The sequence below is a fragment of the Zonotrichia albicollis genome, chromosome 6, assembly GCF_047830755.1.
Source record: "Zonotrichia albicollis isolate bZonAlb1 chromosome 6, bZonAlb1.hap1, whole genome shotgun sequence".
Taxonomy (NCBI): domain Eukaryota; kingdom Metazoa; phylum Chordata; class Aves; order Passeriformes; family Passerellidae; genus Zonotrichia; species Zonotrichia albicollis.
In genome coordinates, this window is record NC_133824.1 from 16,155,890 (window position 1) to 16,175,159 (window position 19,270).

At 40.7% G+C, this 19,270-nt stretch overlaps 1 protein-coding gene and 1 long non-coding RNA gene across 7 annotated transcripts in view; one reads left to right on the plus strand and one right to left on the minus strand.

Annotated features, from left to right (window-relative positions):
• Positions 1-19,270, minus strand: part of TTLL5 (tubulin tyrosine ligase like 5) — a 135,952-nt gene that overhangs the window by 13,806 nt on the left and 102,876 nt on the right. For 3 of the 6 annotated variants that reach the window (XM_026792380.2, XM_005479784.4, XM_026792384.2), the window contains 2 exons: positions 15,815-16,035; positions 8,690-8,775 (listed from right to left, as the gene is read on the minus strand). In XM_026792380.2, coding sequence (XP_026648181.2) covers positions 8,690-8,775; positions 15,815-16,035 — 307 coding nt within the window. Of the gene's footprint in view, positions 1-8,689; positions 8,776-15,814; positions 16,036-19,270 lie in introns of those variants that run through there. The other 3 variants (XR_012580727.1, XR_003379906.2, XM_074542593.1) reach the window with 2 other exon arrangements.
• LOC141729337 (uncharacterized) lies at positions 10,306-18,199 on the plus strand. Its single transcript, XR_012580728.1, has 2 exons — positions 10,306-10,548; positions 17,784-18,199. It is a non-coding gene; the product is annotated as an uncharacterized LOC141729337 (long non-coding RNA).

The window sequence follows — 19,270 nt, forward strand, 5'->3', positions numbered from 1 at the left end:
TGAAAACTGAAGTAGGAACCAAACTACTAGTCAACCATGTGCATTAAGGCAGGATACCAGTCCAGAAACATATCCCTTGGCAATATGCTGAAATTAAGGAAACAAAGGCCCATGAGAGAAGGCAGCCAACTTCAACCTCATTTTCCTGTTTTGAAGATGTTTGAGCCTTCCTATTCCTAGAGAAATGCATTGCACAGTTTGTCTTTTCTCACAAACTGAGTTAAAATCACTTTCCTTGAGTTCTTGTACATTCTTGTACCTTGAGGACTCAGCACAGAGAAGGGCATTCCTATATCTACAAGTAAATATGGACATTCCTATCAAGAGTGGCGCTCATTACCAATTAATTGATTTCATAAAAATGAATGTATATAACGCTCTGAAGTTTTTCAAAGCTATTGGTGAGCATTCCACCTCCTTGCAGTTGAGTATTTGGAGGTTCTGGAACAGAAAAAGAGCTCATTGCTGACAGAAGCCAACATTAAGGATTGATTCTGCCCAGTGATAAAGAATCATTTCTGTGAATCACCACGTATAACAGCATGAACCTCCTTTATTCTCTGCCTGCCATGAGGTGTCAAAGTATCTGCCCATATATCTGTCCACATGTTTACACACTATTATGTCACCCATGACTGCACCTCAAAAACTCAGAACAGTCAGTGGGAAGAAAAGGATTACCTCCCTTTTATTGATATAATTCTGAATCACAAAAAAATCAAAGGAGTTGTATGAAGTCATTTAAGAGATATCTGCACACTGAAATTCATTGCCATATAGACTTCCCCAGCACAGATGTACATAGCCTTGCTCACAAACCAGCACCTAATCTGGTGTGCTTCCAAGCTGCAGGAATAAGACAGAAACAAGCACAAGGCTAGGTGACAGTACTGAGTCAGAAGCCCATGCTAATATTTTTTACAGCTAGTTTGGACAGTTTCATCTTACCCACAGAAAGTTTGTAGGAGAACTGAGCACCTTTATTGAAGTCTCCTGAATCTAATGTTGAAAGCAGGAGCTTTCTTTCTCCCTGAAAAGCTAAGATTATCCTAGAAATTCAGATTTTTTTTTACCCCAGAGTGAATTTCTGATCTTAGAATGATGCCCAGCATTCCCTTGATAGGATAACTAAGAAAGGCAATAAATACATGGGGTTTATTTATATCTATGGGTGACTGACACTAGCAAGCCAGGACAGCTGACAACAGAAAGCCAGCCTTCCCTCCCCCATATTTTGGGCACAATTTCAACCTGACTTGTTGGACCAGGCAGTCAAGAGAAAGCTGCAGTTCCAAGTCATGAAAATTTTCTTGGGGGGTGGCGAGGTCTGGATGTCTAAATGTGTGTGGGGAATGTGATGTGTATGCCATGATCAGTATATACAACTGTATTCCAGAGAAGTCTTCCTGCATAAAAAGGCAGTGAGCAGACTCACTGACCAGTGGAAGTCAGCATGAGCCTTCCTACTCCCCATGTAACACTCATCCCCACTGCTAATGCCCTTCTGTACTTGACAGCTTTCTTTCTGATTTCTCTTATTCACTTCTCTACTCCCTGGTTCACTGTGGCTCCCTCTTCTTTGGTTCTTCTCCACATTTCATTTCATAACTTCAGATACACTTTTTAGCCTATTCACACACATTTTGGCTTCTATTTTTAGCCTCAATAAAACAATGCCAGATTAAAACAAAATCCAATTTGGATGGGCAAAGTCATTCCCTCCATAGGTAGCTTAATGCCAAAGGACCAGATGTGAGAGAGAAGCAGCCAAAATATTATATAACCTCTCCAGTGTCTTTGCACACCTGATATTGAGGGACATTTCCAACTCAGCAAGGAAACACAGGCAGCTCGCCATCACCTCACTACTGAGAACAAGCAGTGCACAAGCCTCCCGTCAGGCAAAAATCCCAATTGCCTACAACAATCACTTATCCTGCTTCTGAGTTTGTCAGAAGCAAAGGCTCCTAAAATTCAAGCTGAATTCTAGCTCTTAGATAGGGAAACTGACTCTAAAGACTGTTCTTTCCATTTTCTCCTGCTTTCTCAGGAAGAGTCCTGAGGTGTGGAATGTCCTTTCAGTGGCATGAGATCAGCAGCAACAGGAAAAAAAAACCTTCCTTTGACAAAAGAAAGGCATAAGGTTGAGTAAAGATGTGAGAGGCAGGTTGCTCTCACAAGTTAAAGACTAAATGTCATTTCTGATTATTAGAAGCGAACACTGACCCTCAGTTCTATCTGAGAGGCAATGGCTGAGTTGGATGCTCTCATCTGAGAAGGGCCTGGAATGCTGCTTCTGGCAGCACTCTACACTCTGCTGAGGCTTAATGAGACTTACATACACTTTTCTCAGAACTCAAACATAGTCATGTCCTGCTGATAACTTGTATCTGTTTTAAAGGTACTGATTCAAAACATCAGTATTTGCTCATTGTTAGTCATAAGATAATGGTTCCCTGCCCCTCCAAAGAGCACTAAGAAATGGGGTAATAAGAAAGCCTCTTTACCATTCTCCTTTCCTTTCAGGTCCATCTGGTACTAGAGGCTTGGTGTGTGTGTCACTACTTGACCTGGGACTGACTGATCAATTAAAGAAGGGAGTGAAATTATTTTTACTCCCTTCCTGTGTGCTCTCTTTATAAAACTGTGGAAGTCAGTAGTAAGAGAGAAATTATTCAGGATGTTTTTGTGATGCATTAAAAAAACAATGGCTTTAGGAAGATAACTTTAAGAACAAATGTGCAACTAAATATCCTCCATTGTAACTGATTCTTTGCCCTCCTGAAAAGGGAGGTACAATAGTAGGATTCAACTCAAGCCCAGCTTTCCAAAGTATGATAAAAGGGACTAATTCTGTTTCTCAATGATCCTTTCTCTGCACAGATATAGCATTACAGAGAGATACTGACAGAGCTGCTGTCAGTATCTCTTTTCTGCTGCACCAGAAAAGTTTGATGCAAAGTGCTGGATATCACACAGGAGCTCCCTCTTCAATGATTCACCCAGAGCTTCTCAGCCAGACAGGTGGTTCTGAAAGGATTTATGTGGAAGAGCTCATCATGACTCCATTCCTGGACTAGGATAAGTAATGAAGTGACATCAAAAGTTTCTCTTTTGTGTCATAAGATACCTTGTGCCTGGGTCTTCAAAGCAGTCTGAGGTAGAGGTTACTTGAGGTGCCCATTTGAAGGTCATCTTTTGAAATGAAGACCATTTGTGCAGTCAGTCACAGCAACAACACAGAGAACCAGGAGAGTGGCAAATGAACACTGGAATTAACAGGATTACTGAGAAGGAGGAAGTGTACCAGCAGTGTGCTGTGTAGAAACCTGAGTGATTTCTATTCCCAGCTGCTCCTGATGAAGGATTTGGACAGTGTGGTGAGACCAGCTGAAATCATAGTCAAGGTTCCTCCTGGGAATGTGGTAACAACATAAAAATAAACACATTGGTGTTCAACAATCTGCTGCTTTCCAAGGCTGCAGGGAACCTGGCAGAAGCTGAGGAAGTCTGGACAAGGCTGGGCAGCTGGGAATTCCACCCCACTGTAACAAATGGCTGGAAGACTGACACAGGCCATGCACAGTGGTAACAGTGCATATTACTTCCCATCCCCACCCTTTATGCTCCAAGAGACTTGAGACATTCTCATTGATAAAAGACTCTCCAAATTCCACATGGTTTTTTTGTTTGTTTAGATCTGGCAAAAAATATTAAGTAATTGTATGTGTCTTGTTTACACGCCTGCTGTGTTTACTTGCCCTTTTTTTTTTTCCTGGACCAGGACAATTTAGAAGCTTGTACATTTGCACACCTGCTAAATGAATCTAAAGAGGCTGCACTTCAAGAATAATGTTCAAGCTGTGGGTAGGCAACAGTCAGTCAAGTCTTAGCACCTCCAATGCTAACTCTAATTTCAGGTCTCCAATAACGACATATAACAATATGACCTTGTTTTGAAGGTCCATACAATAATCTTGGATAAAAAAACTTTAGAAATAGACAATCGACTTGTAGATTTCCTGTAAAATAAAAAAAAAATCTAGAGATATTGGATGGTGAGTGAGTACAAAAGTGCTCGTTACTGTCACTGGTTTACAAGCAGGCTCCATTCACTGCTCCACACTGCTTACACAGCCATCATATTTTGATGGTATTCAGACACTGCTCTCCACCTCAGCCTAAAGAAGGGTATCACTAGAAAATTAAGAATAGCAGCCTGTCTTCTACATGGATTAGATCCAAATAATTTTATTAATCCCCATATTTTTCTAGTCTCTTTGCAGTTCAGGATGCAGTTTTAAGCCCTTACAGATGATAACACAATTTCAAAGAGTTGCATACTTTGTGGACTTGGCATTCATGCAGATACAGGGGCAGGTGAATGTCTAAAATAAACAGACAACTGTTCATCACCCTGTAACTAAGCACAGCTACAGCACTAAGAATCATGGGAAATATAATCCAGTCTATACCAACTAGCTCAAGAAGTTTCACCCTAGTTTCAGACTGAGTTTTGACACTCAATTTCTGCCTCAAGTATTCTCCAGAGAACTAAAATACAAATAAATTAGTTTTGGACTCATGTTTTCAACCAGACTAGGTAGAGATCCAAGACTTTGCATGAATTAGCAGTCTTCACTGTCAAACTTGAAATGCATATTATTAATTTTGACCTCTAATTCTCATGGTTTTTTCCCCCCCTCAGCAGACACAGTGGAAAAGTTATGTGGACACTAGTAACATAAACATCAGCACAATAAAACTGCATTACTGTTAATCAGTCTGATAAAGGAAAGATGAAGGTCCTGTCAAGTTTGGAGCCATCAAGTCTTGTACAGTTTTAATGATTCATGTTTGTAATTATATAGTTTATTAGTACCTTATGTTTTTGACATAGCAAAACAGAACCCCAGAGGTGTTCTGTCTTCTGAAGCTTTTAAAATAAAAATGTCACAAACTTAAAAGAAGTTGGCAGCAAATGAAGGATAAAAGCCTAAAGAACACAGGTGTCACTCATACAGCAACTCAACAGTTGCTGGTAACCTTTGCATATCTAACCAAACCAAATAAAATCAACTTAAGCATCTACTCTACAGCTGCACTGAGGGGTTAACTATACTTTCAGACTGTTCCTATCTCCAGACTCTTGTAAACAAGAGTTCAATTCAGGAACAGAGAAGCTGCTTGGGACTATGCTGCTATATTTTCATAAAGTGGTCTTCATCCTCTGGTCTCCCCAAAACCTCTTCTGTGTTAGTATATTCAAAAATGAAAAATAATCAATAGAAACAATTTTGAATTTTGAGATCGACACATAACTACAAAAATTCCTTCATATTTCTTGCCATCTTGTTCAAAAGCTAAATTCTGGTGGAAAAATGACTTTTTTTTTTCTAGACCTTCACTTTCTGGAGAAAACAAATTCCCACACTATTTATCTAATGCCACCAGAGAGGAAAGGAAAATAAACCAGAAAAACATGGCAAAATGTCTCCATACACCTTATATTCCTTAAATATATAGTAAAACAAAAATTACCAGCCTGACCATCATCTGAACTCAAGCACAGCCTCCATATACCAAGCACAGGCTCCTAAGGACAACCCAGACCTGAACAACGAGCTACAGTACTTATCTTAGCTGTTACTCAGCCAAGCTATACTCTGAAGACGACTTTGAAAAGAGAACTGATTCCTTAATTCAAAATCACCCTTTTTCAATAATACTAACTGAATTCCACAAAACAGGAAACAATCAATGTCATGCTGAGGGACCCTCAAAGTAACACAGAATAAAAAAAGCAATGTGATAATGGCCCTATTTTCAGAAACCCACTAGACTGGGTGTTCAGTGAAAACTCAGGTCACAGCAATTTAAATGTTCCCTAGAGGCAGTAATTCTTAGTATGTCTTTATTAGAATAAATCCTGCTAAACTCCCACAAATTTTGCTAAGAACCTGTCTCTTCAGACACTACAAATAACACCCATTTGCTATCTTTCAAATTTGTCTGTATAGAGTCATGAGGCTCTCTGCCTTCTGTCTCTTTACTCCAGTGACAGACTGCTCCCAAAACTTCTGCCTCTGTGAAATGAAGATGAGGCTACTTTCATTGTAGTGTTTCAGGATCCTGAGCTACCCTTGCAGAAATGCTGACTTTTATTTTCCCTTTTATTTCAAAGGATCTGTTCTCAAGAGCCTGAGCCCACTGCACAACAGTGTCTACAGCTGCTATTTTACAGTTGCAGCACTAACCACTAGTGAATTGTCTTCTGGACACTCTAGTTAAAAGTTTCCATACTGCCTGATTCTCTCTTCCATTGAGCAACATCGTGGCTTGAGGTAAGATCACTCGTGACACCTTCATGCTTCTTCACAGAGCCCCATAACTATTCTCAGATGGGCTGTTAGAGGAGAAGGCCTATTCAAGCTTCTCAGACATTTCTGATCATCTGTGTGTATGTGTTTTAACACAGGTTCTGCCTGATTCCTCTTTTATATCTGCAGCTTTTCACAGCCTTCCATCTTTAAATGCTTGCAGTTTATTCTGTGATTTGCTTTATGACTTGTGTGTCCAACCTCTCCAGTTGGTATCTAAGATACTAAATACATGTGAAACAGTAACCCCAAGTAAACTGCTGCTGAGGGGAAATTGGCGCCCTAGTGTAAGCAATCAATGGAGAGAGTGAAGAAGAAAAACAGCTGTTCCTGCAGCAGGGACTACTGCTGCAGAGTAGTTTCTGAGACACAAACTGGCACAACAGCCTCTGACACATACCAGTAACTTGGTGCAAAGCTGAAGAAAATATCATCCCCCAGTTTCAAAGAACAAATGTTTTGCTCTAGTTAGTTTAATCACGGCAACATTTAGCACTGTTCTTGGAGCTATGGACCTCTTTTAGCAGCAGGAAGCTTTGAGTGACCCACCCCCCATGGTTCTACTAATCTACCCCTAGCCAAACCCAGGCTTTACCCAGGCCCTGATACTCTCAGTTAAATAGCAGGCTAACCCTTTCTTTCAGCTTCAGAAAGGGTAGTTTAGCACAATGCAGCTAGACCAGTTCTACAGTAGGAAGCATGAGCTGAAGTTCTCAATTCTCACTGGATTACAAGTATTCACAGAGGAGTGACTACCCTGAAATTCACTGTTGGTATCTAGCCTCTATTATTCCTCCAACTCTGGCTGTTGCATACCATCATTAACACTATCATCCATCTTCATGCATGCATTGTGTGGGTATTCACAGAAATGGGGAAGGATAGCAAAATGCTACCTACAGTTATCATGGACACACATAACAACAGTATCCAGAGGAGATGGAAAGATTCTCTTGGAAAGGTTAAAATTACAGAGTGGCAATTGCAACAGTACTCTTTAAAATGTGAAAAAGAAGGCAAAATCCAGCACATAAAACACCTTCATGTTAGTCCACTCAACAAACCAATTTTGCCAATACATTGAGAACTTCATTTTTACATTTACTTTTAAATTTATCTGTAACCTTGCTTTATATACTGTACTAAAAACTTAAATTGCACTATACAGTAGATCAAAACTTTTTATTTAGCTGTACACATAATACAAGGTTGACATAATTCTATTTGTTTGGATAATGCCATTATATGCTAGAGTACACTGTCATGTTACAGTGTGCCATAGGGTGCTTAATATTGACTGTGGCCATTCAGCCTATAAAATTTCTGGTAGGACAACTGGAGTTCTTGGCAGGTAGTAAAGTGTGGGAGGCAGTTTGGAACTGTATATTAAGTGCATTAGCTGAATGTTTGTGCTAGAGGATCAGCAAAAAAATCACTGACATAAATAAAGAAAATGTCATATTTTAATTTCAGAGATAAATATCCAAGAGATGAACCTCTCCATAAACTTTTCTTTCAGCCTCTGAAAACACAGAGATCACTGCATTAGTGACACTTAAGTCATTCACAGTTCTTTTTCAAAACAGAAGATCAGAAACATAATTTTTCAAAGCATTCTGGAACATAATGTGTCCACATATTCCATAACACTATCACAAATTACTGCGAGCCACAGGTAGTACGGATTTGCAAGACTATGCTCTACCTGCCAATAGGTCTGCAAAAATAACTGGGTCTTCATTTGCTGAGAACTTAGCAGCAGCTAAACCTGTTTGAATTAATTAGCCACTAGGGAAAGACCAAGATTTGATTGTGTAATTCTCAGTGATTTTCTATCAGATACTTTCACATCTACTACTTGACTTCATTATGCAGCTGATTCACAAGTCTCAGCTATGTCTTTCTGCACTAAGAGCTTTTCTGCAAGACCAAAGAAAAATGTAAAGTATGTCCTGGCCTTTTATTACAGGCCAAGCTTAAACAAGAGAGCATCTTGAGCCAAAGTCTAAAGCAAAAAGGAACCACTTGAGCCAAGGTGGTTTTTTTTCCCTCCCCAGCCATATTTTAAAGGGGTCTTCCAATTCTATGAAACTCAGCCTATGCTCCTTTCTGTTTAGTCTTTTTTATCCCAGGGGGTATAAATTCCCTGCACAGCTGAACCCAGACTGTTACCTAGGAACCACTACATGTAGAGGAGGCAGCTGTGTTTCTTCTTGCTGATAAGCTTTTTCCCTGCCAGTTCTAGAAAAAGATGAAAGCATCCCAGCATACCCACCCCCACTTTCACGGGCTTTGGCACTGTCACTCACCTGTGGAATATGTCCCTGGCTCACAGGGTGTAGCACTGTGAAGGCTGTTCTGGAATCCATCCAGTTGCTTTTCAGTGGAGGTCAACCTAAGAGGTAAAACCATAAAATTAGACAGAGGTAAGTGATAAAGCGAGGAAGAATGAAAGTCTCAAACAAAAAAGTGAGAATTCCACTAGTTTACATAATCTCACTGGGACTGTAACCATGAATCTGTGCCTGAACGCGGTACAAAAAAGGCAGTGACAGCAACTGACTCCAAAAAGCAGGGCAAGACAAATGAACAGTCAAGCCACCAGGGAAACTTTGATGTGACTACAACACTTTATTGTCTCATATGCCCTGGAAGCTGATTCTGGAGCATAAAGGAGACAGTAAATGGGTATTGGGCCACCAACATACACCACAACTAGTGTATGCTGTCGTCATCTTAGGCCAATGATTTGAATTAAAGTGATTAAGCAACTGCTGCACAGAAATGCACATGCTGTCAAAACATACTAGATTCAAGAGTTAAGTCTTTGCATCTTGCCTCAGCAGAGAGAGCTCATTCAGCCAAGATTTCCCACTTATCTTGCAAACTGAGACACATGGGATGCATCTAATTTTCAGTAATCCAGTGCCATTCCTCAAGCAGATACCTTATGCAAATCCTTCTGCATTGATCTCAGCACTTGAGTTACAGCAGAACTATACTCTGTAGACTACAACTGTAGTTTGACTTAGAAATACTAATTACCAAACTGAGACCATGTACTACAGAAAAAGTGGGTCTACTCACAAGAGAAGGGTAAGCTATACAGCTGCAAGCATCTATTCTATCCTTAAAAACCTATATAATTTATTCCTGATTTGTCTTCTCCTCCCTTATTCTTCCTTGCTGTTCTTCTTTCTGGCCCAACTCATTTCCAACCACAACAGACTTTTCTGTGAGTACACTCATCTCTGCCAGAGTCCTTCACTCTCTCAGCTCTGCAGTGTTACAGTTGCTGTCAGCTCTTCCCCTGAAGAGCATCATGATCTCCAATCCCCATGGGATGCCTTCACAACTAACTGACTGTTACTCACTGTTTAAATTGTAATTCACTGTTTAAACACGTGCGGTTTCTATGGTTTTATCTGAAACCTTTTGCTTCCATATTTCAAGGTCAGCAAGTTGCCAGAAACCAGGTGCTTCTGACAGCTAAAAGGTCTGTGAGGGACTCCTGTGTTTTATTTCAGCTGGATTTCAGTGAAATGGAGTATACATATGAAGGGAGAGGGATGCAGATACATTTGCATTCCACAACCCCTTAATTCAGTCAGTCTTAACTGGAAATGCTATTGTCAAATGAGGTGCCTGTTTCTGGGTTTATTGTCTCTTGGAGAGAATTTTGGATCTGTATTTATGGGGGTTTTTTTGCTGATATTGCATCGTCCTTCTGGAAGCTGAGAATCTAAATGGATCTTTATGCTTCTTACATAGAGGTTCCATGTTCATAATTAGCATGCCCACTTTGTTAACACAGCACAACTGACAGCCAAATTCAGCTCACCCTTCTGGAATGCAAAACTAGTAGTTGAAAAAGTAACCAAGAATGCCAGCAAGTACTACAACAATATAAAAGCAAAACAGGAAACAGTCACTCTTCTACCTTATTGTTCAGAGAATTTCTTTATCTCTACAGACTTGCCCTTCGTCTCTGCCTACCCACAACACTGGGTACCTTGATTCTTGCAGTTTCAACAGTCACCTCATTCTGAGAGCTCATTCTCAGCTCTGCTCCTGGGATCTCCCACCAGGCTAAGATCACTTCCTCGTACTCTCTGTGCTGTCCTGATGAAAGCTTCAGTGCCAGAACATATTCACTGTTTAAACTGAGGTAATCCCTTTCCACTTTCTTCCTCCTCAGACTGGCTGAAATCCCACTGCTTTTTCTCAGTTTCCTAATGTCAATGTCTCTGTTGTTTTTGCTTCCATTTCTTCAGTGCAATCCATTGTTATGTTCTCCATTTCTTATTCAATATTAACAAAAACAGTCCCAACTGTCCCCTCCGTTTTAATATCTGTCATTGCTCTTTTCTATCTCCTATATGGGTAACTCGTTCTCAAAACTGATACTGGCTTCCTTAATTTAGGTACTAGACTAGCATTCAGCTGCCCAGCCTTGGACTGCAAATTCTGTTCCACAGGTGAAAGATATTTGACTGAGTTTTGAACATCTTTGTTTTAACAACTTATTTCTGGGATGCTACAGATTCATCTAGAGGTCCACTGGAACCAGACAGATCTGACACTACCATATTCACATCACAAAAAGTCCAGATTTGACAGGAGGACAGCAGCAGATGTAAAGACCCAGAGCCAAGGAAGCCTGATCCTCTTTGTTGTTCTTGGATGGGGTACCCTGCATGTGTATCTGGGTGTATGATCTGAGGCTAGCCAAGGGCTACGAGCTACAGGTCTAGTGAGCCCAGCTGTGGCAGGGTGTTAAATCAAGGCATGCCTCTCAGATGCACTGCTTTTACTGCCAAAAATGTCAAAGGGTCAGGCAGCCTGATTAACCCAGATATTCAGGAGCTGAAAAAACAAGTGTGCTGCAGTACAGCAGCAGCAAAACCGTCAAAGGGGTTCCAGTAACTGTCAGATGGGTGTTCTGCTGCCTATCCTCTTATCAGTGGGCACTCAGTTTCTGTGTGTGATGTACCTGGCTCACTAAAGACACTTCACACGTGGGCAAGACAGGATACAAAACAGAGCCATAGTGTTTTACAGGGCCTCGCTCTGTGATCATCATCTGCTTTTGGCACATTTGCTAGGCTTGGCCAGTGGATCCTAGAAAAAAGCTGGCTACTTCTGTGTCCAACTGCAGTCAGAACTCCTCCTCACTCTGGGATGGATTTCCTGAACCCTAGAGAAATGGATCCCCCTCTACCCTATTTCTGTACTAGTTACAATAGAGAAGAACTTTGGCTCTTCTACTGCTGGCACCATGTAAAACAAAAGAGAACATAGAAAGACTTCTGTTCTGTGGTGGTGGGACTTGAAAGGAATATTTATTTTGAAAGTCTTTCTGAATAGAGTTGTTATGGCATTTACAGAGATGTTCAGTACAAGAAATCATGCCATGCTGATCAATAGCCCCAACAGTTTGTAGTGTTCCAGTCTACTACTGGCAAACTTGGTGAACTTGGTCTCTCTCTCTGACAACATCTTGGCCAATATGCTCTTTTTCCCTACCTAGCATTTCCTCTCCTTATATACAGTGGTCTAATATTGACAGATCAATTTTTCTAAGCTATTTTCTTTGACTGATGGTTCTGTTCACAGATTGTTCAAAGTGTTACTCTTCTTGACACTGTCACAGAGAGAAAGTTTCTGAGAAGTTACTATGTGAATGACAGCACAGAAATGTGTATTTATTACAACTTAGGCATTCCTAAAAGCAGAAAGATTTTTCATCTACCACCAGTTCACTCTTGTGAACAGTTGAGCTAAGTATATTTTCTACTTTGCATGCTGTCATCTGTAATGTGAAGACTCTCTAACACCAAATACTGTTGCCAGGGAATATCTGCTTCATTCCACTGCTTATAAATACTGCATCTGTGATCTCTATCTCAAAATATCAGCAGGTCTCTTCATGGTTCACAGAACCACTACCTGCCAAAAGTAACAGCAACATGAGCAGTGGGAAAGACCCAGTCTGACTCTGGGAAAGAAAAAAAAGTTTGTTGTATCAGCTGTTCAAAAGCTATCTATTAGTGATACAAGCGCATTTGATCAAAACTATGGAGCCCTGTGACACCATTTTATGGCACTGTATTTCAGCAGAGAGCTGCATACTAAATCATTTCTCCCAGTAAGTCTTTTTCCACACCTTAATATAGGCCCCAGTTTTCCACTCTGTTAGCTGAAGCAAGGAGTCTGCTTTGGACACAATCCATTATAAAGTCAACCTACCACCTTCTACAAAAACAAGAGAAACCAGGAACTGAAAAGACAAAACTGAATTGTCTGGCTGCTCCATTACTTTTTTCCTTTATGTTTCAACCAGGAAAGCATCCAAGTTACTAGACAGTTTTTGAATTAGTCAGTAATGTTCATCTTTAGCATCTCATTCTGTTTGTAGTTGAGTTTTCTACTTGTTTCTTCCTTTTCGGGAAGCCACGTGTGCTGGCTGGGGGAGAAGTGATAACGCATGCAAGGAGGAGATAGGTCAGAGACAAAGCTGATTTTAGTTTTGTCATCACAGTCCTGTCTCTGGAGAAATTCTAGAAACAACTTCAAAAAGATGATCTTTATAAAGATGTGAAACAAAAGCCAGGCAGTGCAAGAGCACACAGAAATAAAGTCTGGCTTACTGAAATATATGGGGGGAGAAAGAGACATGAGAGCTTTAACAACAGAATGGGATTAGTTTCAGGGAAGTCTCGTGTAAATAATACATAGCCCTGAGATCCTGAGATCCTCTTTGAGGAAAGGTATCAGAAAAACAGCCAAGAAGTATTAGGGAGTGAGAGAAGGCAGCAAATCAAAAGTGACCTGACAGACAAATGAAGCAGCCAAAAAGATGTTATGCAGAGGGATATTTGCCATGTCATAACCCTAAGGACACGGTAGTCTCACCGGAAAAGTACAATTTTGGGTGCCACTGCCCAAGCACTCTGACAAACTGGAGAAAATAGAGTAAATTCAAGACAATTAAGGACTTGGCAAGTAGAACTACTATCTGAGGTTAACATACCTCAACAAGTCTAAGCAAAATTAGGTTACTCCAAGAAGTAAAAGAATATTCAAAAGATGGAAAGTATTTACATGAGAAAGTGTTTCAGGTTCAGGAAGTAGGAACAAGGTACAACAGGATGAAACAAAGGAAAAATTCAGAAAAGAACTCAAAAGAAAAATTCAGCACATCAGGAGAAACTAGGTGATTAAAAGGTTGTCTAGATTCCTAAATAGATTTTTATAGCACACAGAGTTTCTACCACTAGACTTTTTTGAAAGCAGACTACACTGTGTCTGAAAATACTCTGTACAAATTATCAGGGATTGTAGAAAACAGGCTGAAGCATGCAAGACATCTTTTTTTCCTCTAGTCCATGTTCCTTTGACACAGAGGCTTTTCTCCATTCACTGTCCTCTGTAGATGTGTATCTGGTCTTTTCCTGACAACAATGAATGGATTAAATTAGTCTGAGACATAGCAGTTTTTAAACTATCAGCTCTCAGTGTGCTGGAACTACAGCTAGGCACTGTTGTTTTCCATGTAAGTGAAAAAATGTTACTGCAAGATCCCATGAATGGCAAGAATGGGTTTGGAGCCTTGTGCTGGAGACTTAAAGGCAACTTGGAAAATATTTCCGGAGCGGCTCCTTGCAGCCTTCAATACTTGGATTAGTTTTCTGAAATTCTGAAGGAATCTTTTGCTTTTTTTCCCCCTTCTGTGCATTTTTGGTGCTGAACTTTTTCCGGTTTTCCCACACTCCTGCCTGTCACAGAGCAGAAGCCACAAAAATGCAGCAAAGTAAAGTCTGTCCAAGGAGCTGCAATTCCATCTCACAAGGATAAACATTTCCTCTGCCAAGAAGTGAGCACAGCACACCGGCATCTTCAAATACACATGCCTGCTGCCCAGCAGAGAAACCCACTGACACAGCCTGTCACCTGTACTAACAAGAGCCACCCAACATGAAAGAAATCAGATAGCAAAGCCACCAGAGCATACCTGACAGACCTGGTGCTCACATCTGCATTTGCTGAGCTGACAAAATTTACAAATATCTTGTTTTCTTTTTAAATAGTTTTGGGGGATTAACTCTGTGTGCTATCTCTTAAGATAGCAAGAGTACAGGCAGCAAATACACAAACTTCCCCAAATCAGTTCTGTCCAAGTTCCTTAAATATGCCTTGCAGTTCCAGATTTGATTCACACACAGTGACTGCATCTTCATGAGGTGTCTTTCATCAGTAACATAAAACTAAAGCTTCTCTCTTTAAACAGGAAGTGAAAACAGAATCAGGAAACCTCACATGAGCTTGCTCTGAAAGCTTTACAACTCTTCTGGCTGTAGAGTAAGTACAAGGAAGGAAGTTATGAAATCAATTTTTCAGGATGAAACAAGTTGAGGATATATGAGGAAAAACCTGATGAAGGATTTAGACTAAAGCAGTTCGGCCATTTAAGAGGAGATAAACAGAGATTTGAGGAAGCTGAAAACCCAGAGGAGTCTTGCTCACATTTTCTCATAATGCACAAAAGAGAAGACATACCAAGAAATGGAAAGGAAGGAAGGAAACTTAGAATCAGTAAGCAAAATTTCACGGTGAATATTTTTGTTTGTTTCTAAAGATAGCATTTGTTTTTAAAGATAACTGTCAAATCCATCCACTTACCTTAGAATAGCAAGCATTATTTAACTAAAAGCTTACTAAAAGTAAAGAGAGGGATTTCTATGGTTAATGAGAAAAGCTATCATTACATCAGGCACAAAATAAGCATTTCAAATGAAATAAACACTTATGCTTGAAGGCCTAAATCCAGCATGGTGTGTTAAATTTATGGGAAAACTTGGCTCAAGGGCAGATTATCTTGTTAAAGGTATTGAACCATTTTGTTGCTTTGTTTTGGTTTTTTAATTGAGTTTTGGGGGTTTTTTTTGGCACCCTCTTCTAGATTCTAGCCCCCATCAAAGATTAGACTGAGGGAGTGACTTAAGTGCCTAAACATAGATGTACCTTAGTTGGTGCTCTCAAGTTATTTGAGATATCTGCATGGGACTCACAGATACAACACAAGAACTTCAGAAGACCTGTACTCATCTGGAAGAGCAGCTGAAAGTCAGGTGGAATAGCCCTGGGCATCCAAAATGCCACTAGCAGCCTGTATTTACATTACTGAATGACAGTTTCTATGTCCTTACCTTACAGTAAGGTTACAGTTACCTTCCATACCCCTATGAAACACAACTGCAGCACAGTGCAAATGCTTATTTCAGTATGTACACCTCAGATTATTCTGAGATTTATCCTGGATAGCACAGCCAAAAAGATCTGTCGAGTCAGATGCAGACAGTTTCTTCTCCAATATTCATTTTCAGGGGAACCAGTGCCAACTCCCTATTGTGGATGGAAGAGACAAAACTTACTTGGATATCCTCTGGGCTGCAGCCTTTCTGATCACTGCCTGTCTGTGGTTTGTTGGAGGCTTTGGAACCAGCTGAGGAGCTGTACTCTGGGATGGCATCACTTTGTGCAAACTGGCTGCCTTCTGGATACTAGAAGTGGCATTTGATGTCTTGCGGGCATCAGAGCCAGCTGGCATAGATATATGACTGGTGCTGGATTGTGAGTAGTTGGCAAAAACAGCCTGGGTAAAAAAAGAAAAAAATCCCATAGTAATTGGTGATTACCTCTGTGAACATTGCTGAGAATGCTGATGGAGGTGGGTGACACTTCTGTGAAGGATAATATCTATCTGGTGAAGGCAATTACAGGGCTCCAGGCAAAGTCCCACACATAAAGAGTTAAGTTGATAAGGCAGTGAATTTTATGCCCTTGGAAACCAGGAGTAGCTTCTAGGAAGGCAGACAACCTCACTACTGCCACAGAATTCTACTATTCCAGATTAAAAACAAGAGGCCCAATACTCAATCTAATCTTGCAGTGAGCTTCTATTCACAAAGAAGTAAATATTTCAGTACACTGACTTTCTGTGTTATCTTGCTAAATTATTCCTTATGTGGGAGGTAGGATTGAGACACAGTTCTAGGAGAGAGAAAGGTTATGGGGAAGATGACACAATGCTACTTATTTGGTCTAACTGTGTAGGTGCTTAGAGTAATAAAAAAGCTCTAGGGTACCTTCTTCTGAAAAGGGAACTTTAACTCCACCACTGACAAAAAGGAAATCCCCACTAATATGAGGGAACAGAAAATATTTCTATTCCTATAGCATGTGGGAGAGTAAGCTTGTTGAAGATGTGACACTGGGAACAAAAGGATCTGCATGTTATGAGACACTGGAGAACAGAGCAATGGCCTGGCAAAGCAGGGAGTGGAGAATATTTCCACTATGGGAGCTCTGCAGACTGCTAAATTTTCTTCAGAAAGGAGCAACCTGCTGGGAGCTCTGCTTTGTCTTTCCTCGAAGTCAGTCGGATTCCCAGAACAGAGGCAATACCATAACCTTGTAATTTGGCATCTAGAGGTCAGTGATAGGAGATAAGGGGAAGAGCTGAGCCCTCTGTGTGACCCTGGGAGCAGTGCCCTTCACTGAGTTTGTCCTCAGTTTCTCCTCGGGTGGAAAATACACAAAGCCACAGCAAATGGGCTCCAGGCTCCAGAGCAAACCACAGGCTGAGAGCTGGCTGAGTCTCAGCACACAGACAGGAAAAGCCCCTCTCCCCCGCAATTCTCTGGCAAATGGCAGAGCAGCGCTGTGTGCGAAGGCGTTTCTGACAGGCAGAGCTCTAGGGAGAGAAGGAAGTGCAGGAGCCAAAACAGGCCTGTTTCCTAACTAGAGCTCACTGACAACACGCCCTTGGGCTCCCAATCCTTCTTAACCTCTCCCTGCCCTGAAGCTCTACCTTGATTGCAGCTTCCAGATTCTCAATCAGGAAGCTAGTACAAGCGCAGTAGTCTGGAAAAGAGCAGTCGCACCCCACCTCTCCCCAGAAAAACAAACTATAATGGAACTTGGCACTTAGACTCTTACATCTCAGAGCCTGACACGTCGTAGCGTTCGGATTGAGACCCTCAAGTCACTGCACCCACTTCATATTCAGCAGTGACATTTCACTGTGAAATTATATTATCCATCTTTCCTTTAAGTTATTTTAATATTATGTATTTTTCCTGGGAGTTCTTTTTCTTGTTAACAAAATCACTAAGATCCTGGAGCTCACAACACATACAGTCATAACTCTTTGCCTGTGTTAATATGCACTGGCAAGGACTCTGAAGAAGCACCAGGCATGGATGCTCTAATGAAGCCTGATCAGCAAAAACTGTGTGGAAACCTGCCTAAAGAAAGGTCATGGATGTTTTTCTTGGGGGTTACAGACTTCTGAAAATGCTGTTGTCTCCACACTGTGCTGAGATTCTGGCTGTCTTCCAGGCAAGGATGGGGAGACAGAAAGCTGACAAGGACCACGGCTTCTGGATTCGGCTACAAAGTATACTGCCCTGCTGTGAACTCCATGGGGACAGGACGGGAAACCAGGAGAAGCTTCTGTGCAAATAAAGAGGACAGCTGGGGAGAACAGAGCCTGACCACACAAAGGAAGGGTTGGGAAGCTTTCAGCACATCCAAAACATAGGAGACAGACCTTATCACTCATGATTCTGAAAACTAAGGGTCTAGGGAAAGCAGAGGCCTAGACAAATCCTGACAGATGCACTCCTGAATCACGTAGCACTCTACAACTGTTGCTGCTTCAAGAGAAAAACTTCGAATTACAGTTCCCAAGCTGGCAGATTTAACTTGATATTGAGGAGACATTTGCTACCCTAAGAAGTCTCTAGAGCCACAAATCTGAAAAATACTAAAAAAGCTGTAAGACATTTTAGCTAAAATTTCTGTAAATTATTTGTGAGTTAATTCTGGTGCATAATTTTCTGGGGAGGAGGAACAGCATTAACCCTGTCTTGCCCATGAAGAAAGAACTGACCGAAAGTATTTTTCCCTACATCACAGACTGAAGCAATATCTTCTTGTTTCAACATCTACAACACCATACACAAAGTATTCCTTGGACAAAAAAATAAATTTTTAATAAGAAAATCTCAATGTGTACACCTTGTCAGTAAGGACATTGAACATCTAAGAGTATAAGTAGCAGCTAAGCTGGGGCTGTTAGTGATTAAAAGCAGAGGGAGTGTAGTACTTTGAAGAAAAGCAGATATAATAATGCTCTTCAAAAACAGAAAGAACGTTCCTGGCACTTACCATCCCTGTATCTAACACCCATCCCCAGCACAGTAATGGAACAAATGTTGCATGCAGAAACACGTTCACTGTGTGACCAGAAGAGGTAATGAAGCTTATTTCCTGCAAATCTGTCTTACAGTATCTAACATAAAGCATACCCCAAATTATGTCTCCCTTCATGGGTCTGGGCATTCTTGTGTTGGATTTTGTGCTGTCTAATTAGGAATGGCCTCATACTGAGGCTATTGCCTTAATGGGAACAGTAGCTGAACCCCCTTCCCAGATATATGGCTCTGGATTTTAATGTAATTTGTATGAAACATTGCTGTGAGATTTCTATCCCACAGTCATTCACATTCAATTGGATCAGCAAATCTGAAAAAGATGAGAGACTCAGCAGTGTATGAGAACTGACAGACAGATGCACACACACATGTATTGCATAAAGATCTGTGCAGCTAGTCCAAATCCCTAATACTGTAAACTGAGATGTTTACAAGCAATAAACAATAAAGAGGTTCTAAGTTAAAAAAAGAAAGAGCAAACCCAACAAAACAAGCAACTACTTTTAGAAAAGCAGTTGTGTTTCAGATAACATTGCAAAAATACAGAGAATTAATAGCCTTGGAAGACCTTTCCATCCATATAAATTGTTTAGGGGAAATTATTTTGAA